Source organism: Haliaeetus leucocephalus, unplaced genomic scaffold (genome assembly GCF_000737465.1).
Source record: "Haliaeetus leucocephalus isolate CR32 unplaced genomic scaffold, Haliaeetus_leucocephalus-4.0 Scaffold255, whole genome shotgun sequence".
In the NCBI taxonomy this organism is placed as follows: domain Eukaryota; kingdom Metazoa; phylum Chordata; class Aves; order Accipitriformes; family Accipitridae; genus Haliaeetus; species Haliaeetus leucocephalus.
Window position 1 is genome coordinate 336,934 of NW_010972691.1, and position 26,239 is coordinate 363,172.

At 40.5% G+C, this 26,239-nt stretch overlaps 2 protein-coding genes across 8 annotated transcripts in view; one reads left to right on the forward strand and one right to left on the reverse strand.

Annotated features, from left to right (window-relative positions):
• Positions 1-10,341, forward strand: part of CAST (calpastatin) — a 59,852-nt gene extending 49,511 nt beyond the window's left edge. For 4 of the 7 annotated variants that reach the window (XM_010568770.1, XM_010568766.1, XM_010568767.1 and 1 more), the window contains 7 exons: positions 653-754; positions 2,482-2,574; positions 3,431-3,484; positions 3,913-4,002; positions 6,737-6,816; positions 7,957-8,023; positions 9,124-10,341. In XM_010568770.1, coding sequence (XP_010567072.1) covers positions 653-754; positions 2,482-2,574; positions 3,431-3,484; positions 3,913-4,002; positions 6,737-6,816; positions 7,957-8,014 — 477 coding nt within the window. In that variant the 3' untranslated portion in view covers positions 8,015-8,023; positions 9,124-10,341. Of the gene's footprint in view, positions 1-652; positions 755-1,822; positions 2,083-2,481; positions 2,575-3,430; positions 3,485-3,912; positions 4,003-6,736; positions 6,817-7,956; positions 8,024-9,123 lie in introns of those variants that run through there. The other 3 variants (XM_010568771.1, XR_774428.1, XR_774429.1) reach the window with 3 other exon arrangements.
• A 3,920-nt stretch (positions 10,342-14,261) lies between these two features.
• Positions 14,262-25,918, reverse strand: ERAP1 (endoplasmic reticulum aminopeptidase 1; the record flags this gene model as incomplete). Its single annotated transcript, XM_010568772.1, is given in 22 exon segments — positions 14,262-14,332; positions 14,335-14,407; positions 16,347-16,426; positions 16,535-16,598; positions 16,600-16,678; positions 17,545-17,706; positions 18,486-18,570; positions 18,573-18,669; positions 18,760-18,918; positions 20,139-20,145; positions 20,358-20,468; positions 20,470-20,527; positions 20,809-20,888; positions 21,390-21,547; positions 21,994-22,077; positions 22,227-22,358; positions 22,895-23,026; positions 23,882-23,995; positions 24,566-24,723; positions 25,081-25,201; positions 25,783-25,806; positions 25,808-25,918. Coding segments are annotated over 22 exon segments (2,160 nt in total), but the record flags the coding sequence as incomplete, so codon positions are not given.
• Positions 25,919-26,239: the final 321 nt, after the last annotated feature.

Here is a 26,239-nt window from a genome sequence, read left to right on the forward strand (position 1 = left end):
TGGCGGGACAGGCAGCGCCATGACCTCATTTTAATACCAGGAGAACTTCCCTGCTTTGCATTTAGTGGCAATGTTGCTGGCTCAGTCTTTCTCCATTTTGATCTGTGCAGTGGGAGCTCCCTCTAGTGTTGCCAGCCTAATTTGAAAGGGGAATACAAAGCTCCTCCCACCTGGGTTTTAGTTGATTTTAAAAGGGCTTTTTTTTCTAACTCGTGTTTGAATAAAACTGGTGTAAATTAGCAAAAGACCATAAATAATGTGAAGATAAAAATGTTAATAAGTTTTAATTCAGATTGACACTTGCTTAGCAGCTAATCTGCAGTGATAATGATGTTTGCAAAATGAATGGCAATTACAAAAAACAATATTTTCATAGAACTGTGCTCATTAGATCAGTTAGGCTTATGTGTAACAAAAGAAAGCCATTAAAATAAATTCCATAACCCCTTCTTGAAATTATGTTTTCTGGAGGTCTAAATATTCTGTAATTTTTTTCCCCAGCTATTGCACTACATTGTAATTACAAAGGGAGAGCTGATTGTTCATTGTTCACTGAAGTTGACAGTTCATTAGTCAGTACTTATATTAGCTTGCTGAATTAAATTATTTTTACAGCAGATTTGCTTTCATGAATGTGTTTATACTTTGTTAGGGAGGAAAAGAGATGGATGAAGCCTTGGATCTCCTGTCCGATTCCCTGGGAGAGAGGGAACCTGACCCTGATGAAAACAAACCAGTTGTGGATAAAGTAAAGGTAACAAAAGACATTCTGAAACTTATGCAGTCTGGGGGAAAAAAAAAAAAACAAAACCAAAAAACAACAACAAAAAAACCCCAAATCTGAGATACTTACCTTACTTCTTAGAGAATTTTTTTTTTTAACGGTATACTGCAATAATTCTATACTTGTAGGAGTATATGACGTGATTTTTTCAGATGTAGGAGGAAGGTTACTAGGAAAAAAACCCATACCCTTGTGTTGTCCTACGTGTAGGCATATCAACCACTCTTCAGTCAGCTGCATTACTGTGTGTTTTGTGACAAATGTTGAATTAGTTAATACACTTTAGCCGCTTGGAGGTAGGTGTTGAAATATTACAGGAAGTTTGCAGTAATTTGATTTCAGTGCTTTTTATTGTCATTATTCTAATTATTTTTCAGATGTCTTCTCTGGCCTCTGTTTCTAATATTAATTTTGTGGCCTTCTTTTTGTCAAACTTTGACTTCTATAACCCCCCCAAATACCAAGTTCATCAACAGATGTGTTAATTTAATCAGTCCCATTTTTTAACTTACTTGTTTCTGCTTGTTTTGTCTTCATTCAGTTTTTCTTCGTATAATTGTAAAAAGACCCTTCTGCTAATAAGAAAATCAGATGCATTTCTGCATAATAGTGGTAGTAATAGCAAAATGTAAACTGAAATACTTAAGGTAAAGGACATTACTGGGGATAAAAAACACCATAAGCTGCCAATGAATAAATTTAGGCTGGAATCTAGAAGGAGATTTCTAATCTCAGGCCAGGCTCCATTGTGGAGGTTGTTGGCTGCCTTAGGAACGCGTTTATACAGTCTGGGTAGCGTTGTCCCTTGCCATAGCAAGGGAGCAAACATTTGAGATGTGAGATCTCAGCAGCTCCTGTGCTTCCGTGGAGCTGTAGGAGCCCAGCTTTCTTCATGTGTTGTTCTTTACAAAGGCATGGAAAATGCTTATATTCAAAAAATGCAAAATAAAAGATAAGATATCCTTAAAATGTCTGTGTTAACAAATACAAAAATATTCTTCAGCGATATCCTTAAGAACCTACTTGTATCTAAACCAGGTGTCTTGTTCGGCATGTTTCTGGTATGTTTGCCAGAAATCAAAGCAGCATAGATTGAAATATAAACATACTGGAAGGAATGCTTCCCTCCTTGATGCAGTTTTCAGGAGCTTGTGGTGCTCTGCCTTCTAGTTGTGTTGGATTTGAAACTGACTCTGGCTCCTAAGTCTGATGGGAAATACAGGCCACTCTTGATCAGTTTGGGTGTGAGGTGGATAAGTGCCCTGGGTTCTGCTAAAGGTTCTCAGATGCATTCACAGGTGAGACATTGCAGGAACATCAGCTTTGTGTTAAAGCTACAGTGCATGGATGAGATTTGATGCGGAAGTGTGGAATGACTCCTTTTAGTCATATTGTTGAAAAGCAGAATTGAAAGTTGACATAATTATTTTTTTTTAATGTTGGGATGCTGCTGTATATTATATATATACACATTTAACTTATTAAATGTGAACACTTATTGAGAGCTAGTAGTTTAGAACTTTCAGGCATGAAACACACTTCATAATGAAATAAATATATGGGTTTTTTTCTGGTAGTTTTAAAATTTTAAATTCAAAAAAGGCATCTGTCCTAAGTTCAATGAGCACTCTGACGTACTGTTTGCTGATATTTCTAACATCAGTATTAAAAGTTACTAATAAATTAAATGCTTTCAGGAAAAGGCTAAATCTGAACACAGAGACAAACTTGGAGAAAGAGATGATACTATCCCCCCTGACTATCTAAAACTTCTGGAGTCAGGTGAGCAGGTAAGGAAAAGCTTTGTTAGTTTTTATTTGCAACACCAGAAATTTGTGCATATGAGCCAGTCTGTCCTCTTTGGAATTACGAGAAGAACAGGGAAGCTGAATAAGTGAGTAAATCTGTGTACTATATTAATGTGTTTGGGTTAAGCTTTTAAATACCCTATACTTACAGAGTAGCTCTGTATATCCTTGCATGCATTTAATTAAAAAAAACAAAGGAAAAAAATAGTTGTGGTTTGCTTTGGTTTTTTTTTAATTAGGCAATCTGAACAAATAAAAATCACTTTGAACCACCCAGTAGCAATCAATATGCTGGAGATTTAGCAGTATAGATTCTAGTTACACTGGCTCAGTGTTTTAGGTGCTCCAGAAAACCAGGTGAAAAAATGGAGTGTCTCCCTTTAAACGGCTTGGCTCTATAGTCTGCTTTTAAACAGGAGAAGCTTGCAAACTGTGGGTAATAACACTTATTCATTCCAAGTAGTTTCGTTCCAAGTTTGGGGACAAACTGCACATACAGGTATTACCTTGGTGGTATACCTAAAACCCTGTAAAACTGCTATTCACTGGAGCACGTGACTGCTCTGACAGTGATTTGATCTTTTGTGGATCAGGAAGCTGTTTTTACAGTACACTACAAGGATAGAAAGATGATACCGCAGACGTAGTCAAAGTAACAGACCATGAAAACACATCATGATCTGACTTTGACTACATAGCATGAGAAAGAAAGAAATCCGTTCAGAACGGTGCAACTTTATGGGTAATCTGTAAACTCCCAATGTCATACGTAAGTACTTGTATCTTAAAACTAACCTGACCAGTTCAAAATGAGGATGTAATTTTTCTTCTTCCCAAGGGTGAACCAGTAAAGCCAACAGCAAAGGATGATGTGAAACACAAAGAACAAAAGGTAACATTTCTGATACTTTTGTTCTGTGTTTGTTTCATGCTGTGTGCTCTGATCTTTTCTTTGAAGTACTGTCATTGTAGGCTCAAGGTGTGATGCATTGCAAATTCTCCTAAATGTTATTGAATGCAGTAGGTAACAGTAACAGTGTGGACACTGTAAAGTAAAGTAAAACTTTTGTGAAGAGTAAGTCTTCGCAGTAAATACAGGTTTTATGCACAACTACACTATGAACATTAAGGTCCAGCATTCAAAGAAATCGTGTATCTTGGAAACATCAAATAGACATCTCTGTTCTAACATATGTGTAGAGCTCAGGTATGTTTTTTTTTAAGAAGGGGATATTTAAAGCAGACATAAATTCCTGAAACATTAATTTGACTGTGGGATGTATTGCATATTGTGTGACTTCAGAATTAAATTTATTGCAGAAGCCTACAGATGACTCTGCAGCTATTGATGCCCTGTCAGGTGACTTTGATACTTGTACAAAGGCTCCTGCCAAACCACAGCACTCAAAGGTAGGACATTTTCTGCTAATAACTTGCAAAATAAACAGTTTTTCAGTAGTCTGTTGAAGTTCCTCACTTTTCTTTGCAGTAGCTCAGTTTAGGTTTAGAGCTAGCCTCTTTGGAAGATGCTGTCCAGATGCAGTGATTGTCTTATTGCTATAATGGAAATTTGATGCGTCTTGCTGTATACTAAATGTTTGGAAGAAGGAAGGTGTGTGGTATTTAGAGTCTTCTAGAGAGGTAAGACAGGTTTGGAGAAGTAAGTGGAGCAGAGAATTGTGGTAACAGTTTTTGTCCAGATTAGAGAGTCCAAAAATTGTAGAGAAGCAGGGAAATCTTTCTTCAATGATTGCATGCACTACCTAGCAATAGTTGTAGGCTGGAACAGAAAAACAGTTCAAGAAGGTTTTGCAGAGAGAAATGCTAGGAGTAGAAAAAAGTTTTAGCTGTGTTAGGGAAAATAGTAGAGCTGATGAGAAAGGTGAGGAAGGAATGGACTGGTGAGGTCTTGTAGTGAGAAATGGAGCATGCATTTGTCATATAATCATCTTAAACACAGCTGACAGACAGCTGTCAGACTTGACCCAGCAAAGTGCTGCACATGCGAGGCTATATGAAATGAACTAGCAGCAGAAGCTGCATAAATCTGGAGGTCACCAACATGAGGATGGTGTTGGAGAAAGGATGGTTGTGCTGGAAAAGAGTGTGAAGGAGGGGACGAAGGTTTAGTCCACATGTGAGGAGAATGACTGTCAGACGTGTTTTCTGCTTGCTCTTAAATCAGCATTTGTTACCTTGAGTTTGGACAGAGGGAGAGGTCTTGTATGGCTTCGAGACATCCACCATGCCACTACGGTCACCTTACGTGCTTCCTTGGCAGAGGAGCCCAAGGGTGCTCTGGGGCAGCTGGTGGGATATCGGTGTGAAAATCATGGACTCCTTTTGTTTCTACAAGTGCTCAAACTAGCTAAGAACCAGTAACTCCCTCCTGTTAGCCATTCGCTCCCTTACTCTATAGCTTGTGCTAAGCAGAAAGGAGGCTTGCTGTCAAGTAAATTAATGTGCAAGGTCCTGCACCTGAGTCAGGGCAACCCCCTGTATCAATACAGGCTGGGTGACGAAGGGATTGAGAGCAGCCTTGCAGGGAAGGACTTGGGGGTACTGGGGGATGAAAGGTGGGATGTGAGCCGGCAATGTGCGCTTGCAGCCCAGAAAGCCAACCGTATCCTGGTCTGCATCCAAAGCAGCATGGCCAGCAGGTCGAGGGAGGGGATTCTGCCCCTCTGCTCTGCTCTGGTGAGACCCACCTGCAGTTCTGCATCCAGCTCTGGGGTCCTCAGCACAGGAGAGACAGGGACCTGCTGGAGCGGCTCCAGAGGAGGGACACGAAAATGGTCAGAGGGATGGAACAGCTCTCCTGTGGGGAAAGGCTGAGAGAGTTGGAGTTGTTCAGCCTGGAGAGGAGAAGGCTCCACAGAGATCTTACTGCAGCTTTTCAAAGGGGGCCTGTAAGAAAGATGAGGACAAACTTTTTAGCAGGGCCTGTTGTGATAGGACAAGGCGTAATGGTTTTAAACTAAAAGAGGGTAGGTTCAGACTAGATACAAGGAAGAAATTTTTTACAATGAGGGTGATGGAACACTCGAGCAGGTTGCCCGGAGAAGTTGTGGATGCCCCATCCCTGGAAACATTCAAGGTCAGGTTGGATGGGGCTCTGAGCAAACTGGTCCAGTGGAAGGTGTCCCTGCTCATTGCAGGGGAGTTGGACTAGATGACCTTTAAAGGTCCCTCCCAACCCAAACCCTTCTATGATGTGACATGTTCTATCCTATGCCCTGGTCCCTCACTTGCAGGCAGAGGGTATGGTACACACTGTTTTGAATGGTGAGTAGCTTTTGTACTCAGCTGGGTAAAGCAGCTGCAGTTGCCTCTCATCTGCTACTGACTCCTGCCAGCCCGTCCCTGCCTTTTTCCTGCGGTTGTGACCTCCCTGCTTCCTGCAAGGAGAAAGAAAAAACAAAGCTCAAATTTACAAGATCTTTGACAGAACCAATATATTAGCAGTCAAAAATTAAATCCCTTGGACAGACACAGCTGTGGAAGCATACATAACCAGTTCTCCAGTGAAATTCTGCACTAGCTTCCTTAAGCTTATCCTACAAGGCACCCAGTTACCAAGAGCGAATTATAAGTTTGTCCATAGTGAAAACATTGATTATGATCATCTGTGCTTTTATGCTGTGTTTGTTCCTCTCCTGGAGGGCAGAGAAGAAGCAACTTCGAAACTGAAGTTAAAATCAGATGTATTTCCTGGGAGGAAATACCTGTGTTTCCAAATTGCTCTTCTGACCACTGCAGTGCTTCCCCAGGTTCTTCCCTGGACATGAAATCCTCAGGCGGCTTAAGGCAAACTATTGGTGTTTTAAGTGCTGTTTTGTTTGGTTATGAACTTCGGAGCTAAATCTTCTGCTGCTGCGTTACTGCTTTGTAGTAAATCTGCCCATACATACCAGCTTTTTTATCAGTGTATGCTTTCTGGTGCTCTAGTCTCCCCAGTGTTAAACAAGGCTCCAGATTCCAGCATGCTGTGGACTACAGGCAGTAATTACATGCACATATCCTGCATTGAGCTCTCTCCCACCTTAGCAACCACATTTAAATAATGTGTTATGGCAGGTGAAAAAGCAGGAGCCATCAATTCTCTATTCTGTTTGTAACTGTAATTATTTTTTTTTCTTTGGAGTGTAGGACAAAAGTGGAAAGGAAACCATCACCACTAAACCAACCCCAAAGGGTAAAGGAAAACCAAAAGACCCTAAAACGGTAAAAACATACATACTATAATATGGACATTCATAGTTACCACACACTATGAACATGAAAGATGGGCAACTGGATTTTGGATTCATAATACATGAATATTACTTCAGGGAGAGTTTTACATTAATAGATTGAACTTGATCCATTTTTATAAGCATGTACATAGGAGAAAAGCACCTGTCTATTTCAAGGGAAATTTTCAATAAACAGGGGCTAAAATACGTTTCTTTCAGAGAGAGTGTGGTCTTCTACAGGAGGCTCAGTGCATGCTGCACAGCCTTCTCATTCCCATATTTGCTGATCTGAGAGTCACACTTCGCATGCCTATAGCTGACTCGGGATCCCCATCACTTCTGTCTTTTCTTCCAGTTTTAAATAACAGCATTCTAAAAGTGATTAGAGTGTACTCCTTCAACCACACATCCATTTCTCAAGTTATTATCATAATTTATTTTAAAATAATGAATTAAAAGTTACATACATTCATAAATAAGTATGCAGAATGAATCTGGTGGGAAAAAGAAGGCAGCTGTTTCTATATTAAAAAAAAAAAAAAAAAAAAAAAAAGGTTGCTTGGTTCTTGTCATCCAGAAATACAGAGAATGGATTTAGGTGAGGGTGAAACTTTTCCCATCACGTTGTTCTCTCCCAGGATGCATGCAGGTAGATGCCTGAATCAGATGGTAATAACTGCTCTGGAAATTTTATGTTTCACATTTCAAGTGTGAGGGGATTTTTCATTATTACGAAATTGCCACACATGCCTTTTGTCTTACAATTCTTGATGTAAAAGCAGGGGGTGGTCTTTAGCTCCTCTTCAGAAGGACGTATTTTTTTAATGTTCCAAGTTGTGACTGGATCACTAGCATGAGTAAATGGATGTTGAGAAATAGGATGTGAAGAGGTCAGTCACAGCCCTCTTTATCTGAAACAAAGTAAGTGATGGTAGAAACATGAAAATACATATACAAAACAGAAGTTATAAATACTGTTGCTAAACTTTCTGCATTTCAAGTACAGATCCTGTTTATGTCTGAACTGTGATTTCTGATGAGTATGTGTCACTGGGTTTTGGGGTTTTGGGGGGTTTTGGGTTTTTTTCAGATTTTTAGCTTCCTATCTCATGCTTCTCTTGCTTTTTAGGCAAAGGGACAGTCCTCCAGCAGCAAATCTGAGAAGCAGAAAACAAGCTAAACATTAACATTTTGGGGTGAGATTTCTTCCTCTCTCTTCTCTGAACTACCACAAACAACTCATGCTAGTGTTATTAAAGCTAAGTTTTATTGACAGTCTTTCAGCTGAACCAAGACATGGTTAGAGACGCTGTTAGACACAGTGCTTGGAATGACTTTGAAATTTGGTGTTCCTAGGCAGAAGAGGACTTAACTTTTTCTCCACACCCTTTGTCCATACAGTTTGTACAGAATTACTTCATGTAGCTAAATTCCTTTAGGTTTATGTAACGAAGAATTGCAAGGCATGACACACCGCTTCCCTAGTAAGACCTTTTTATGGAGTAATGAAGACCAAGCACATTTCAGCTGGGTGTTTCTATCTTTAGGACAGTGAGTTTATGTCGTTATTTCTGCACCAGGCTAATTTTGGAACAGGGTGCAGAACAGATATACAAAGCCCCACAGCTAAGCTGGCAGGTAGACCAGATATCAGTGTTCCACTCTCGGCTTTCCCGGCACAAACACAGCCTTGTTCTTTGCACATGTTCCGTTGCCACCACATACTTCTTTGTACTTAGCTCAATCACGCCCTTAACGTAAGGGTAAGTAATGGGAGTCTTTCATCATCATCATTAGCTCATGGAAGTATTTACTTTGATGCTTGACACAAGTGCTTCAGGCTGGAGGGTCTCCTAGAGTCTGGAGGAGATAGGCAAGGGCATGTCCAGCGCTCGGCACCATCCACCCACGTGCGAGCCAGCAGGGTCTGAGTTCTGGCTTTCTGAAGAACCTGCAGAGGAGCCTCTCTCCTCTGGCAGCAGAGGCAGTCCTGGCTTCTCTGAGAGTGTCAGTAATTATATGCAGTGAAATGTCCTGCGAAGATTTGGCAACTGACTTTGAATGGGCAAGAGAAAGATGCATCGTTACTGCCCATCTGCAGTGGACTGCTACCCTAGCTGCAGTATCACTTCCAAATAATACCTGATCTCTTGTGATATTAAGTCTTCCTGGATTTCTTTCTGCCACTAGAGACTTATATTTCCAATAATTCTTCCCAGATTTATTTTGTGGGGGTTTTTTTCCAATTTAAAGAATATAAAGCACTCTAACTTTTTTTTGTTTTTCTTCCCCCCAGGATATTGGTGCATCATGTTAAATCTCTTCTTTCTGTTGGTGGATAAATATTCCTGAAGAACAAAAGCTGGTGCAAAAAGCATGTGGTTATTCTGGGTGGTTTTTGTACAGCGATACTTGCTGGACTTTTTTCATATTTTCTTCTTTCCCAGTAGTAGATTAAGGTGTTGGGTTTTTTTCCCCCCTAGCCATTCATTTTATTATACTCATATACTTCAACTTTTTTGTAATTTCTTCAGTTTTCAGAGGGAAAGAATGCTTTATATTTGCAAGAAATATATTTCATAAATGAATAGCAATGCCAAAAAAATCTGCAAACTTTTGCACATAATCTCCACGTAGTGCCTGTAAATCTCAGAAAAATTTGTATGATGTGCTAGCATTTTTAACATTGCAGTGAATGCATTAAGTATTCTGGAATATAATGAGCTTTAGTTATCCTCAGCCCACCTCACCTGGCTGTGCAGTCTTTTCTCAAGCCAGTTCCTGGTAGGAAACCATAAGTAAGCTGTGGGTAGCTAAAGAATGAGAAACTGGGGATTAACCGTTTCATCAAGCGCATCCAGTAATAAGTATTTTGGATGCTGTCTTAACTGTAGTTAAAACAACAAAAACACCAGATAAGGATTTTAGTGGCTTTTTGTTTCTTTCCAATCGTATCTGTACTGTTATCTCGTAATTTCAGGAGTCTCCTGGACTGAACAAATACAAATCCTAGTGTAACAATGATACCGTTACCATCACAGAAGAGGAAATAAAGAAGGTACATGAGCCTTAGCAGAGATCAAAGAGAAGTTCAGGTCAACAGGCGGACTTTTTTTTTATCTTACTTTGCACTGTTTCTAGTCCTTGCTTCTGTTCCTCGCATTCCCTTCTGGAGTGCAGAAATAGGGCAGAAGTTAATGCTGCAAGGAACAACGTCACATTCACCTGCTCTGCAAGAGAACAGGCACGAGTAGGCGCCTCTTGTAAGCCTGCTGCAGACAGGGCTGTCGCGACTGAGGTGCACCAAGTGTTTTCCTCTGTCTTCATAACCTGCAAAGCATCTTTTTGCACATCCTTATACACATACTGCTTCACCTTTAGCTTGCAGAGGAAGGTCATACCAACATTTGTACTGATACCAAAATCAGACTCTAGTATGTAGCGTTGCAGATGGAGACAGCCCGGAGATTTAAGTTGGGGATATTTAGACTTTTGACTGTACTTCACAGTCTGTACAGAGAACCTGTGTCACACTAATAAAAGTTTTTAAGAATGCATTACGGTGTTTGTAACTTTTCATTTATTACTGCTGTTATCTGAATAGCTATTGTAAGACAAAAGAAATCCTAGAAATAATTAAAAAATCCCAAACATTGGGATATTGAAACAATACAATGCATTTAAAAAAAACCTGCAAAATACTTGTCAGTGGTGCTTCACGAAGGCCCTCACAATCTGATCAAGATCCAGCTACAGGTTTTTCCCCTTTCCTTTGGTTTTCAAAGCTGTGTCACAGTTAACTAGGACCAAATTTAACTTGTGGGCTCCCATTGCGTAGGGAAGCAGCTAAAAGATTAAGACCTAAGTACAAGAGACAAAGTGATTATTTTGCTGAAAAATTCCAATTAGAGTATTTGTTGAAATGTACAATATACAAGTGGTTAACAGTCATTCTCAGGCGACAGAAGAAACACTATGTTTTAATGAAGCATGTGAACCCTGCCCAGCATCCCTGTGTCCTGAGTGAGTGGTTTGGACCCCTTAAAGAATCACCATCAAAGGTATTGGCAAAAGTGATTTAATAGGAATTTACAAAAGTGTGACTTCACAAATTTCGATGGCAAGGTTCACTCTATTACTTAATACATGGATGAAGCATACAAAGAAAAATCAAGTTGGAATCAAAACGAGAATGATTTATACAGAGACCAAAGATGCAAAAGGGTAAGGGAGAAACATGCAAAGGAAAATATTAGAATCTATTTTTCATGATTTGCGCGGAGGTCTGAGGGGCAAAAAGGTAAGGGAGACCCTCCTGTTGAGTCATGAGGTTCAGGGAAGACCCTTGATTTCTAAACGCCTGATGGAGCTTAGGGGCAGCTGGATCCACTCCTAGTCCCAGACCTGGGTAACGGTTTGTATCTAAAGGGATTATGTGTGTAGCAGCAGTCTGAGGTTCATTCACATTTTGTGGTGAATTACGAAATTTAGCAGAATTTGGTGATTTTAACATTTACAGAGTGATTCAATAGAATTTACTGCAATCACAACAGTGACAGTTACAGATTCAAAAGGGCAGTATTTATACTATACTTGCTGTCGGATACCTGGGTCAAGTCACACACGCACACACACCAAGATACATAAACAGAGGTATACCTGTTAAAAATTCCCCTGGAGTTCAGTGAAATATTCATGCGAAATGTCTCGGCATTTTTCTCAACGGGCAAAGGGTTGAGGCTTGAGGAGCAGAGGGCATCAGCCCAGTTCCTGTTGTCGGCTCTCACTGACGGTCCTCTGATTTTTGCCAGCTGGAGAGTTTGTGAGCTCTGAGAGGCATCGGCCGCAGAAGGAGCGGCTGGTCGCAACCCGCTGCAGCCCAGGAGAGCTCCGAGGGCCTCACTTGGTACCACTGTTTATAGGATTGGGAGATGATCGGCTTTAGTTGGCAGCAAATTACTGGAATTCCAGAAACACTGGCACTGTTTAACTCGAGCTATGAGCCAGACAAAAGGGATGTTCCAAGGCTGGCAGGGGATGACTGCTCCCACTCTCATTCTCCACGTCTGCCAGGCAAAAGGAATTCTTGGTGCGGCCAGTGCCGCTCCGTGCCTTAGCCATGCAAGAGTTCCTGGCACGGTCAAGGGCCACTTAACCACCCAACTCGTTACACAAAGGCCAAGGCCTAACGGGAGTTCTTGAGGCTGTGGAGCAGCCCAGGAGGTGGAGGGAAAGGCACCTCCATAGCCTGTACCTGTTCAGATTCTCTCTGGACTGTGCAGGCAAGCAGTTCAGTCTTGCGTGCTTCTGGTTTTGCAAGCGCGCTTCTGTCACAGCGCACAGAAGTCCCACATGTTTATTGTGTGTCTGCTCATACAGCTCGATCGCTGAAATTTATTGTGCTGAGATAAATGACATATCAACATACCTGTTTCTGATGCTCCCTTTGTTCCGTAGAGATGGCTGCAAGGCATCAGGATACACACTGGCTAATTGATGCTTCCTCAATTAAAAAAAAAAAAGAAAAAAGAAAAAAGGTGGGTGGGGTGGGAAGTGGAGCCAGAAGGGGACTGTGGTATACTAGGAATTCTACTAAATTTTCTCCAAAGTTGAGAAACTACTTAAGATTAAACAATTAATGCAGAAAAGAGCAATGCAAATTACTGCTCACAACAGCAAAAGAAATGAATGTACAAAATGACACAAATGAAGTACTTTATCTAGAATCACGTAGAAAGATTTTTTTGTTAAATTGCCTTTTCAGCTCCGAAAACATTTTAAAGCAAGCAACAGTCAACAACACCTGAAATCTCAGAAAATGCTGTGCACAACCTACTCAGAATTCCTCTTTCCCTTAAGGAGTTAAGAGGTAGAAGGTGCCTTGTACATAAAAGGATATGGCGAGCAAAAGGAAAAGGTATTTTCTGCAACACTGTGACAGAGATTTTTGCCCTCAGTAGCAGAACTCGACAGCCTTTCTGAACTCTGATGAAGCAGGTTTCAACTTCTTGGGCAGGTGTAATTTCTAGTTACAAGAAGAGCAAGCAAGGCACAGTCAAAAGCTTACGAGTAGTTCCAAGATTATGCATTTTTTCCCCAAGTCTTTGTTAAAGTTTCTGGCCGCTTCAGCATATTGGTGAGGAAACTGAGACAGGTCAGAACTGCAGAGGAAATAAATGCCGTGGAATCATGTCAAGGGCATGGTTCTAAAAGCAAAGAAATCAAGTGTATTCAAGCACATGTGGTCATTAAAAAAAACCAAAACGACTAGTTTTGTACAGAAATAAAAGGTTTTTGCAAGCAAACAGAAGGCCATTCACCACTGCCTTTTAAAAAAAAAATACCCTCCACCAAAAAAAACCTCCCACCTTCAAGATTTCAACTTAGCTTTCATAAGTAACTGTCCCTTTGAAGCACATGATACTAATAATTTCTCTCCTTAGAGCAATTAGCTTACAATTCTTATCATTACCCTACAGGTAAGATACAAAGACCATTATGAATGACTGTCTGTCCTTTTAAATGTCAGTGAGTACATGTGACAATGGTTGCATTTCAATTAGGTGAATCGGGGATAATGCCAAGTAAAAATTTCTGCTAGAACAAACCAATGGTTAATAATCTAAAGTAAAATTCACTGACCTTTCTTTTGGTACGTGAAATATATGTGCTCATGACCTAAAAGCACAAGAATATTACCAGTGCCCACAAAGTATTACGTCAGCAGCAAAAGGAGTCGGGCAGAGCTCCTGGGAGAGGGGACAGAAGCACAGCTGGGACTCGGCATCACCCGTGGGCAGCATCCACACCACCCCAACTACCTCCAGCCCCGAGAGACTACAATAAAGCTTGCACAGACATAGGCTTTCTCGTACTTTGACAGATGCAATTACAGTAGATACTTGGGGTTTTTTTAATTACATGATGCTCGATCTGGAGTACGTTTGTAAATATTACTCTCTGGAAACATGAAGCATAAGAATAAAGACACCTGCAAAGGTGGCTTTGCTCCAGAGCTTTAGTGCACTTCAGCATTCAATAGAGCTGCCAGTTGTACCTTTGCAGGAAAGATACCGAAAGGATCAGCATTTGCGGGTGAAAAGTTTCTCTTGGTTGGTTGTCTCCCAGTACCTTCTGCTTTCTCAGAAGCAATGTATTTCAGATTTCTAGTAGCCAGCCTCCCCTACACCTCAGTACAATGTTCTTTGTTCCTTTTCTCTTACAAGCATTACCTGGTGAAAAAGATCAGTGAATGGTGTAGTTCTGTTCCCAGCAAACCACAACCATCAGAGAGAAAAAATACTGAGCAGCAGCATTAGGCTGCCTTGCAGGTCCTTCCACAGAAGTTAATTTATACAACTGAGCTGTCCCTCCAGCCCTGAATTTTCACGGCTTTTCAGTTATTTCTGACAAACATAAGCAAGGTGCCTTAATTTACAGATGGTTGTTTTGCAACATTGTTTTGAGTTTCTCAAAATTTCGATCCATCCATTGTATATTGTCTCAATGGTTTCAATAGCTTGCTGGACACAGTGAAGCCGTGCACTTTCTTCCCCCAGAGAATGGAAGAATTCTTTCACCTGTGGACAAAAATGTGGAAGAACAGTTGATGAAGATACAGCCATGTCTCTCAGGTGCACAGGAAGACCAGCAAGAAATCTGTGATCCTCGAACTTGACCTTGGGTCTTCCACCCCTCTTCTCCCCCCACTCCACACCAAGAACAGTTTTTTATAAAAGTTTCATAGCAGCTGGATCTCACAAGCTGAGGAAGACTACATTTCAAATTCAATTGTAAAAAAAACACTGCTGAAAGAACTGTCAGTGTCGTCTGTGGGAATGTGTCCGGTTCCTGCTCATTCAACAAACCCTTACAGCCATTTAAGCCGCGGCACCCACAGGCAGGACGGCAGCGTTTCAGTGCAGATGCCACTGGGGAGAATGAACATCCCCTGCTCTGCCTCATGGCTGCTCTGCCTCGCAACACATTTTCACCTGATTAAACCTGGTTCACGTCCCAGACTGTGAGCCGAAACGGCTGCTCCTGCTAATACAGGCAACGGGGTGGGACAGGCACCAGACCTCGCAGCTGTTTTTAGAGTGACCCCGTAAAAGTCATCTACCTTTGCCTCCGAGCCACTCGTTCAACCCATTTGGAGAGGCAGCAGTAGCATTAAGTGTTGATGGTAAAGTACTTCCAGACGTTTTCCCTACACAGGGAAGTCAGTGCCTCTTTTTAGTTTTTCTAAAAAAAAACCCCCTCTGAGTCCCTCAGTGCTTGGGAAGCCACTAGTCTCATCCTTGAAGCACCTGGGAATACAGCCACTGGGAATCTGGAGGCTGCTTCCACCCCTGGAAGCCACTGTGCTCCCTGTGGCTGCTGGAAGTGTTAGCAGATGCCCTCCTCACCTTTTTTTTCTTCCTTTTTTTGTTTTTAAAGGCAGCACTCCTGCTCACAAGGCTCATTGTTGAAACTTAATACAACCTCAGACTTGAGTTAGTGTTAATGGTAGACAGATAATTTCAAAAGATACAGTGAGTGTTCATATTGTGTAAATTAAAAACATCATTTTCTGATAATTTACCTCGATGAGTACGATACAAGATGCAAATACTTGTACAAAGTACAAGAAAGATACCAATAGGATACAAGGAAGGGAGTTGCTGGATTTTTCTCTCTCAACCTTATACTGACTTTGTGTCCACAGATGTGTACGTAAGTCCCATGGGTCCCCACAGGAGATGCGGCCACATTTCTGGGTAGGACACAGAAAGGTCCCTGCAGTCCGTGCCACGGGCCAAGACACTGCTATTGACACACTGTGAGAGTCCACTCAGATGTAAATGAAGACTGAGAACTAAGTGCAACACAATGTACTGCTCCCTAAATCCTTTCACTTTATATTTACTATGGTTGCATTACTTATGGCTGTGTTTTGCCTTAAAGCAGAAAATTTCAAACTCGCAACAAAAGCAGCAGCTTTTGAAAAGAAATTGTCGGGGATGCCACTAAATCTGCACATTGACCAGTCTGGGGTTTTTTACAGAGATTGTGGAATAAGTAGACAAAACGATTATCATATATGACATCCAGGACCATGGAGGATTTTCCCCAGAATAGAAGATGTAGAACAGTGGTGTATTTCTCACTGTCCTTCAGCATTTTTCTTCTGTCCGCTCAGTGAAAACACCTACTTTTGTTTTTCCCCACTACTTTCCAGAGTGGGCAGAAAATATCAATAGAGGCAGGTAAACCATGAATGCTTTGGCAGACAAACATTCACACTCTGCACCCAATCCCACTGCCTAAACAAAGAACATCTTTCTCCTTGTCATTGACTTAATGCTCTCCCTTGAGAAATCTAACTCATCACCGCTATAATCTTTTTTCAAGGAAAAGGCAGGACATTACCCTAATGCTTCATAACTGGTCATGCTTTTACCTTGTTAAGATTTAATCCAAATTTTCATTTCAGTTATACTGCAACTATTTTTTAAAACCAGAATCTGAATGGCTTACCTGTGCAAGCTGTGACCTTCTTGAGTACTGGCTTGTCACTCCCCTGACAATTCTTGCTACGGAATTTGAACACCGTCAAATCTGGCAAAAAAAAAATCACCTCTATTCAGAAAATGTCTGGTTTTGTAGAAAGTAGAATTTTAAAGTACAATTGGGTAGAGAGAGAAGTACAACAGCTTACGTTCCTTACTTTTCTACAACTTTCTCCCAAATTTCTTTTAAAAATGTCCAAGGTAGATGATAGCCAGATGAGGTTTTTGGCAACAAATACAACAATAAATGGAAGATACTGAGTTCTTATGATGTCACCATGCAGACCTTGATCCATTAACCTAAGAATTAATAACAGAAGTGGAAGTTGTTTAGACCAGTAGATAAAGTTAACAAATTACCATTCCCTTAGTATTTGGTACTATAGCAGAGAGAGTTCACATTTCTCAAGGTCCTGACACATCATTTCTGCTGGGTTACTTCCAACCTGTCACAATGTACTCCTCCACCACATCCATCTTTCCCATTTCTGTTACTTTTACAATTACAGTTACTTGGCAGACCTGTATTCTGAATACAAAGGATAAAAATGAGGCTACATTTTGCTCCTACTCAATTTCCAAATTAATATGAACCTCACTGCTGCTCACGACTAAGGTGTCCGAACAGCAGCGCAATGCAAAGAATAAATAGTGACATTACAAAACAGCTAACATATGTCTCCAGTGATGTCTGAACAGAGCTACATCAGTTTCCCATACCATCACCCCCATCGAATGGCAGAAATCAGGTTCACAAAAAGTATGGTTTGAAGCTGACACCTGGAAACCTCAGTGGTGCTCAGCTCTGTTAAAAGCAGGAAACCTCAAATTTTTATTAGAGATGTACAGCATATGTACCTGTAATCAAAACAACGACTAAGGTAAATAAAGAAGAGCCTGCCAAGCAAAGATAAGGTATCTGAAAAGCTGTTTTACTGTATTTTGTCCTAGTTTGTTACGGCAAATTCTGAACGCATTGACTTCTGACACCAAAACACAGAAATGAAAAGGTGCAGCCACTTCCTATGACCATATTAACTCTGTAAAGTACTTTATACATCATGGAATTCAAAAGCTATAAAACAAGACTCTGAATAATTCTATTTCCTGTTTCAGCATTCATAAATTTTCTCCAAACACATTTCTGTTCCTGTGTAGCTACTTACCACTGAAGTTCGTCCTTACTTCTGCTGAGGTTGAGAGCTAATTTCATGTTCTCTCTCTCCACACTGAAAGAGTGCATTCTGCATCTACTAAGGAGGAAATCCTGGCCTTCGGATGTTTGTGCTCCAACAGCACACACTGTTGTCTTCACATCTGCTGGCAAACTGCAAGCAGTTGAATACCAAGTTACTCTCCACTTAGTATTTGTATAAAGCATGTAGAAACACAACCATGTCACTGTCACACATCAACTGGCATAGCAGACAATTAAAAAATACTGGTCCCTCAGGTGTGTTAGAAAGCGATCCCTGTGCCTAGGATACGGTTAAATGTATCAGGCTGTATCTTAGTATTGTTCCTGCCTTGGAAATGACTCCCAGAAATTCTGGACTCGGCATTCCCTTTTTTTTTTTTTTTTCTTTATTTTTGTATATTCCTTTCATGACTACACCCAGTCAAATATCAATACAGTCTTCTTTGGCCTGCCCCAAACAATCTCTCAGAGACATTTTGGAGGGTGTTTTAGGGAGTTCTTATGTCATGATGAGAAACAAAAATTAGGCAAAGTTCATGAACAGCAGTTACCTGTTTTTACAGTGGGTATAGGTCAATCTTTAGACACAGAAATGAATGAATACCTGTTATTTTCACTTTTCTGAACATCTTTAACAGCCCAAGTTGTGGAGTGCCACATGATGTATGTGCTAGTCTGGACACATATTATGCACCAAACTGTGAAGGCACTGGGAAGCTAAAGTAAAAGATACAAAACTAAGAAGCTCACTTCAGAGTGTGGAAAGGACTGAAGTTTAGCTGTTTTCATAAATTAACTTAAATTGTAATTAATTAAATTGGAATTAACTTAAATAATTGGAATTAATATATAACTTAAATTACTTAATAAATAACTTAAATGTAACTTAAATTAATAAAAAGAACAGACCTCAAGGTTCCATTGGATTTCTGCCATTCTGTAAAATACCTTTTGGCTTTGTCCACGCATGGCTGGTACCTGTGCACGCACGCAACAGCAGGAGCGAGTGCCTAAGCAATGTCTCAGACACTAAGCCTTCATCACGCTAAGACTGCTTGTCAATCAGGTATTTAAACAGACTGACTATATACTCCTAAAATAAGGTAACAATAAAGATATATTTAAAAGTGCGTTTTACAGGATACAGGCAGAGTTAGAAAGTTCTAGATACTTACAACGTTACCTTTAACTGTTTTTCTGTACCATCCATATCCCTCCTCTCCATGAGCCTGTATATAGCCATTAGTTCATTCATGCCTTGGAGTACAGGCACGATTTGTCTTTCATGTTTCAGATATAAAGTTAAATCAAAAGCTTTGGAAACTGACCATTTTTTTTAATTCTAAGGAAGTAGAAGAAAGGGGATAAACAAGTTGTAAATAAACTTAAAAGGCAAACTTAAAAGCAAAATCCAAGCCAAAAGTTTTCCAGAAAACTATACAAATAGGAAAGCCTTATAGGTATTTCCAAATCCCTTCTGACTTTGGTTTTTGGAGTGAAATGTGGCTGAGCCGCTACAAAAGCTATGAAACCTAGCATTTAATCTTTGCAGTAAGAAATGGACTGTAAGAGAAAGATTTAAAGATCAACATTTTCCCCCCATCTCTTACATGCCAATGTTATCCCAGCACAGCCTCTCCCTCGTGCTCTTTCCCCACTACTGCTTTTGCTCTACAAACCACGTACATACGGAAGGAATCCAATGACTCAGATAATTTCCTCATCAACACCTTTCTAGCTCAACATGTAGATATTGAGCCTGCAGTAAACCTCAAAGCTACAATCCCAGCTGTTTCTTCACTGTCTTTACCTGACTTTGCAAACTGTCTTCTACCTCTGCCAGGACACTTCTCAATGATTTCTTCTAAGAGCAGAGAAAATGCAAGACGTCTTTTCTCACTCGCCCTGTTCATTTTTTCATCCTTCTGCGAAACCTTTTTTCTGCTTCCTTTCCATGTCAGCTCCCTGCACACATTCTCATTTTGTCCTTATTCACCTGCCTCTTCTGCCTCAAAATACAAGCATGTTCTAGTCATCCATCGTAAAATGAACCCTGCTTGACCCAATTTGCATCTCTAGTTGTCCCTTCTTCCTTTCCTCTCTAAGCTCCTTGAACATGCTGAGCAATCTTTCTTCACTCTCCTCTTTTCAAGCTAGAAGGACCTTTCTTCTGCTGTCCAGATGAAAATCTTGGCTAGCCCCACTGACATTGCCTTGTGAGCTGCCACCTCAAATTCCTCTGATCTTAATTATCTTCCAGCTCTCCCCAGTACCCTCTTTCTTGAACACCATACACTCAGACCCATAGTTACTCCTGTTGGTTCCTTAGGTCTCTGTGCCAGGCTATGCACAACTGTTTGCAAAGCACCTCTAAGACACAGCCTTTTCTAACACTCCACAGAACTAAGACTAATCACGATCACCATTGCATCACATCTTTATGACTGTAATAGCCTTGTTTCTAACTGACAAATGGCACCGGTACCTTTCCAGGTGCAAAAACATTATCCTAGTCCATCACTTCACACTGGCATCCTTCCATTAACATGTTCCACTGAACACGACACATCTCACTTAGCTGGCTTGGATAAGTCCACTGTAATCAAGAGAAATCCTGGGTTTACACTGCTGTAAGCAAGAAAAAAAAATGCTCTCAGTCTATTTAAGCAGATTTAATGAATACTATATACATTATCAACACTTCCTTCTTCAGTGGTATATACTCACAAATACAGAATTAGTATGTTTTTCAGACTTGGACAGAAGGCCTTACCTCATGACCTGGATACATTATTAATGAGACTTGCTCTGTCTTTGCTGCTAATCACTGCGTAGTTCTCTTTCAAAAGGTTGATCAGATGATCCTGCCCATCATCTTCATAGTGCACCATTCCCATTCGTGTCCACCCTGAATTTAACCCACTCCACCTCTTCCGGAAGGTTAATAACATCTGGAAACAAAAGCGTAACTGCTTTTTTTCTTTGTGATTCAAACACATCCTAGTACTATACCCAGTAATACTGTTACTCTCATTTCAGTGATTTAAAGAACACAGCAGCACGGTTTCTGAAAATATTAAGAGATCGTTACAGCGATATTATTGAGCTGACAAGTATTTGCTTCTCCGGGACTAGTTGTTCCAGTTCCCCATTCTGAAAAAAACCTGCAAAACTAAAAGGCTTGCAAACAAACTTTGAATAAATTAATCACAGAAATAGTCAAAGAAATTACCTGCTTTAGTTGTCATCAAAAATCTCTGAACAGTGTCAGATTTACTGGTAATGTAGGTTAGTGGCACGTGCCACAGGTACCTACTGCAAAACAGAAGTGCTTTGTTTAATGGAAGAACTTCGCCAAAGTTTCTCCAACTTGTCCCAGTCTAACCACCGACTAAAATCTTTTGCCCACACAGTAGCAGCAACAGGCTGCACTCACACCTCTGACTTCAGTGCAGTGCCAGATGCATCTTGCTGCCTTTCATTTAGTTTGCCTGGCAGATCACGGACACTGAAGCTGCCACAATATGAACTTTCCAGCCTAGTTCCACTAGCATGTCTCCAGCGCAGGCTCACCCTGCTCACCCAGATGCCCAGGCGCTGCAGCTCTGCAGCTGCTGGCACCTGGGCCAGGCACGCAGCGTCCAACAACGCCTATGAGTACTGCTGATCCTGGGCTACACAGGGACAGACTCACGACCAAACAGCTCAGGGTGCGTTCCTTAAGAAACAACAGTAAAAGCTCTTAGCATACATCACTGTCTGCCATTCGAGAGTATTTCCGTTTGCGTGCTGAGATTTCCCCATTTTGTTTACCCTGTGGGTGGAGGAGAATCTACTCCTCTCACGTAGTACTCTTGCTGCAGGTGGACATTCTTCCCTCTCACTGTGACAGTTAGCAGGGGAAAACCTTTCTGCAGTGTCCAAGTGCCCATTGTTGCCCTCACATCAAGAGTTTCTCCTTTAGTCCAGTGCTTGTTTTTAGTAGCAAGGGAAAAAGAAGACATGAAAGAAGTGGAAGATGGCAGTACGCTGACAGTGAAACAGAAATGGGTATGTAAGAACTCTGTACAAGCTGCTGGGTATTTGTAAACTCTACAGAGGTATGTTTAGACTGGATATCATGACGTCTCCATCTGGTTTTCTTGTGCACACTTTCATATAGATAATGGCAACTCTTGAAGTACTGCTGTTTTTCAGTCAGCCCTGGGCACAGGAGTAGAATTTCTGTCCAATCACAGAAAAAAACAGATTTCCAATGGAACAGAAGAAACTTACACTCTCCCTAGAACCATGCTTAAGTGGCAAAGAATGCTTTTGGAAGGTGCACGTATCAATGCCATGGCACAGAATAAACGTGAAGGCACAGATACGTGTGTCAAATTCCTAAATACTGATGGATAAAAAACTAGATGCTTACTGGATATGAAGATGACTGTTGGCTTCTTCTGCAAAAGCCATCAGCTTGTGGTTCATTTTTGTTAGTACCTCCTGTAGGGCAAATCTGAAAGGGAAAAAAAAAAGTTTTGGTCATCTCTCTTTGATGTCATAATCATAAGTACTGGTCACAGTCTTCAGTAATATATTAGAGAGATGCATCATTCACAAGAAGTGATGAAATCTAAAAAAAAAAAATAAATAAGGAATACTTGCATTCATCATGCTGTTCCACGGATCTTCATTTTTTTTATTTCAATAGCTGTATTTCTGCAGGTACTGCACAAGTCCAGCTTTAAACACATCAGCAGTCAGGTAGTCCCTCAGCATACTTAATATACAAGATCCCTGAGAAAAAGAGTGGCAAAGTGTTTACAAAACTACTCCTTACCTAGCAAGATGCTTGCTTCAGAAGAATTTCAGCATGCCACTCATCTGCATAACAGTACACTTTTGTATGTGTCTCTGATTAAAAAGTAATTGAGTTTTATGTATATTGAAATAGTACTTCTTTGGGTTTGTGTGATCATCACTCTTAAAAATATCACAGATTGAGTAAGTTACACTATTATTTTTTTAATTACTATACAAGCCAGCACCGTATAATGCTCCACTGAAAAATGGTCCTTGGGTTAAGAACCCCCCAAAATGGTTTAAGACTAAATTGTTACAGAACAGATGGAGGAAGTAAAGGCTTCCTCATTTTAGAAATCAAAAAGGCAACTGCCATTTGAATCCACCCAGGTGTTTTGGACAAGGAACTATTCAAGTCATAAACCCATTAATACCATGTGCCAGGTATTCTATGTAGGGGTGAAATCAGTAAAATACAACTGTATAGTACAAGCAGTACAACCGAAATCAGTAACAGTTTTGTATTTTACCTTCTCATAAGAAACATTATCAAACATCTCTAAAATTTGAGCTGGACCTTCTGCAGGAGTAGATAAAGGTTGTGAGGAATTTAATGTATCCACTGCCATGGCATAAAAACATCTCCTTAAGAAATAGTCTTCCTAATAGTAGGCAAAACCAAATATTACTACTACATTTTGCTGTGTGACCACTGAACCCCTATTCATTCACTTTTCAGTCCATTCCACTTGATCTTTAAATCATACAAAGACAGCAAACCATATCTTTCTTTTATTCCAGAGCATAACTCCCACCAAACAATAATACAGCGAAATAAGTCCTAGTGTTCTAAACTAACCTAAATAGCTGATCTAGTTGAAGATGTCCCTGCTTATTGCAGAGGGGCATTGGACGAGATGACCTTTAAAGGTCCCTTCCAACGCAAACCATTCTGTGACTCCATTCTATCATTTTGTGATTCTAAAAATAGTTGAGCTAGTGAGACTTAAAGACACCTGCACATTCCAACAGAGTGGTCAGTAACCACAAAACAAATTACCCCCCTCCAACCCACCCCCACCCAAAATGGTGAATTTCCCTATTATCATGCCACTGCAGTGCTATGGCAAAATTCTGCCCATATGCATTGTTCTTCTCACTTTGGTAGCAAATTTCATGTATCAGACCTCTGATAAAGCTAGTAGAAGGATTTTAGTGTTTTCAGGTCTCACCCTATTTGATGAAATAAGATAAAATAATTTCTTTACACTTTTGGAAGTCTAAATGTCTTTTAAAAAAGAATACACTTTCACTGCAATCATTAAATTCCATCATAAGTTCCTGAAAACATGTATATGTAGGTAAATCAACATCCCTACTCTTCAGAGTTAACATCAGATAATCCTCACAAACAGAAATTTAAAAGTAGTTCACAGCAAAAATCTGCTTGATCTTTATCCTTAACTAGTGGATTCAGAAGGCAGTTACAAAATAAAAATACTGTAACTGCTGCTTACAACTCTCAGTTCTCAATGGGTAGTGCTGACTGACATGAACTCCATAAACTTTGCAAACCCTGCATTTAACCACAGATCATTCCACCACTCTATGGTAATGAGGTTGCCAAACCGCTGCGGGAGGGAGGGGGGAAGAGCTTCTGAAATTAAATACACAATTTATCACAAAAGCTGCTACTGACCTGTAAGAAACTGCATTTATAGTATGCTATTGACCTCTAAGGAACTTTTTGTAGTGATACAGCTTGCTCTGGCGTCTTCCCATTGCATTTCTCATTTTAATGGTAATACGCTAAAACACTGGCTTCCACTCAAGTACCAAGAAACCTTGTAAAGAAACCACTTTTGGCAGGAGAGCCACATACGAAACAGCTAACCTTTCCAAACTTTTATGTTCCTATTTTGGTGGCCTGCAATTAGCTTCAAGGGCTGACAATGGTGCAAAGGCCCCTCAGCATTGCAGCTGCCGAACTGAACACATTTACTTTTACAGCCCTCCACGTCTATGCAGCCTGCCGGGACTCCTTCACCAGAAACAATGCTCATGATTCACAGAAGAGCACCTTCAAGCCAAAGCAGCTATTTTCAGCTTATAGCTCCAAGATCCCCCTACCCACACAGAATCCATCATCCCCGACCCCTCCTCATGCTCATTCAAACTCCCTATTCTTCCCCAAATCTCACCTGACGAACCAGCTCATGGGCTATTACCATACTACTAATCCAAAGTTTAGAAGATGCTGAGGACTTTTCAGGGCTGTACAACAACACAGATTCCTGGTATGTGGGCCATCCCCAGTTTTCCATAGCACCAGACTGAGAATCAGGAATAGCTGCTAAACCTAGAAAAAACATTAAAATAGTAATAGTATCATTTTAATCCATAAAGAACTCGCTCACCCGCTCATCCCACTTCCTGATTGCTCCCACACAGGCACACGTATCACACATGCTTCTAAGGGCTCTCTTAAATGTAATCACAAAAGCATACTTTAAAACAATCTCTAGACAGAGCACAAGGATTTGAAGTTCTCAGTGAAGCTTTTCAATCTGTCCTTAAGTTCTGTGAAGCAGCCAGTTTAAAAGTCTGTGAGCCTAACTTTGCCTAGTCTTAATACTCTAAATTACTGATTTTTACTGCTATTTTACTCTCTATGCTTAATAATGTTCTCGAATACATTAAGTCAGTTAACACTTACCTTGTTTAGGTAGAGGATATGGAATGCCGAAGTAATCCTCGTAGAAGTCTAGAAGTTTCACTGCCTCATCCAACGCATAATCAGCTTGGTTGATCTTGTCTGGCACTGTGCACACGGAAATCTACAGCAGACAAGAAGGCAGCACCTCCAATACCAGCATCAAAAGCTGACAGAAGTTGTTCTTCATCACAGTTACTTAAATGACCACAAAAAGGGACGCTAGAGCACACTTAACCGTTCTCATACAAGAGTTACTAAAACATTTGCATAAAAATATTATCAGAATTAGGAACACAAGTTTTAAAACTTACCCACCAGAACCACTATGCCCCTACAAAGACTTCTACCATTTCCACCCCTACCATGCTAGGGTCATTCAACTGACACAGGTTTATTTTAGTGCTGATTCTCCATGAAAACTGTATTTCACTTGCCCTTGATTATATAATCTTACATGAAACAAAGTACGTTACCAATGCATATAATGATACAAAAAAGCAAGCCCGTTACCAAAATCTTCTGAAACTAACAAAGCTCAGTATGCAAACTCATCATCCAATTACAAAACCAATTTAATTCTCTCCTTTTGTTCCTGTAAAACATCGAGATACATAAATCCAATGATTTAACTGAAAAGTAAACCATTATGTATTCACACAGACTTAAACACAAAAAAGCTCTGACAAAATGAGACAGAGTTACCTTAGCTCCATGACTGGTTATTTTTGCTGATGGATTTAAAATCTGAAACAATAAAGGCCACAAGGTACGTAGTCATCTTGACAGTGGTATCAAAATGGTCCTTAACAAGCCAGGGCATTATATTCACAGACTTCACCTAAAGAACAGGCACAGCCCATCACCCAGTAGCACCACCTGGGAGGACCTTGGCGCCAACAATTGTTGTGTTTCTCCTCAGTTTAAAGGGACTACCTTTTAAAGATACTACATTTTAAAGATAGTACATTATACTTTAAAGATACTACATTTTAAAGATAGTACATTATACTTTAAAGATACATTGGAAAGAAGTCATCCCCATGGCTATTCTTCCCCACACAGATAACAAAAACACATACATGTTGTGGTGGGTTGACCCTGGCTGAACGCCAGGCGCCCACCAAAGCCGTTCTATCACTCCCCCCTCCTCAGCTGGACA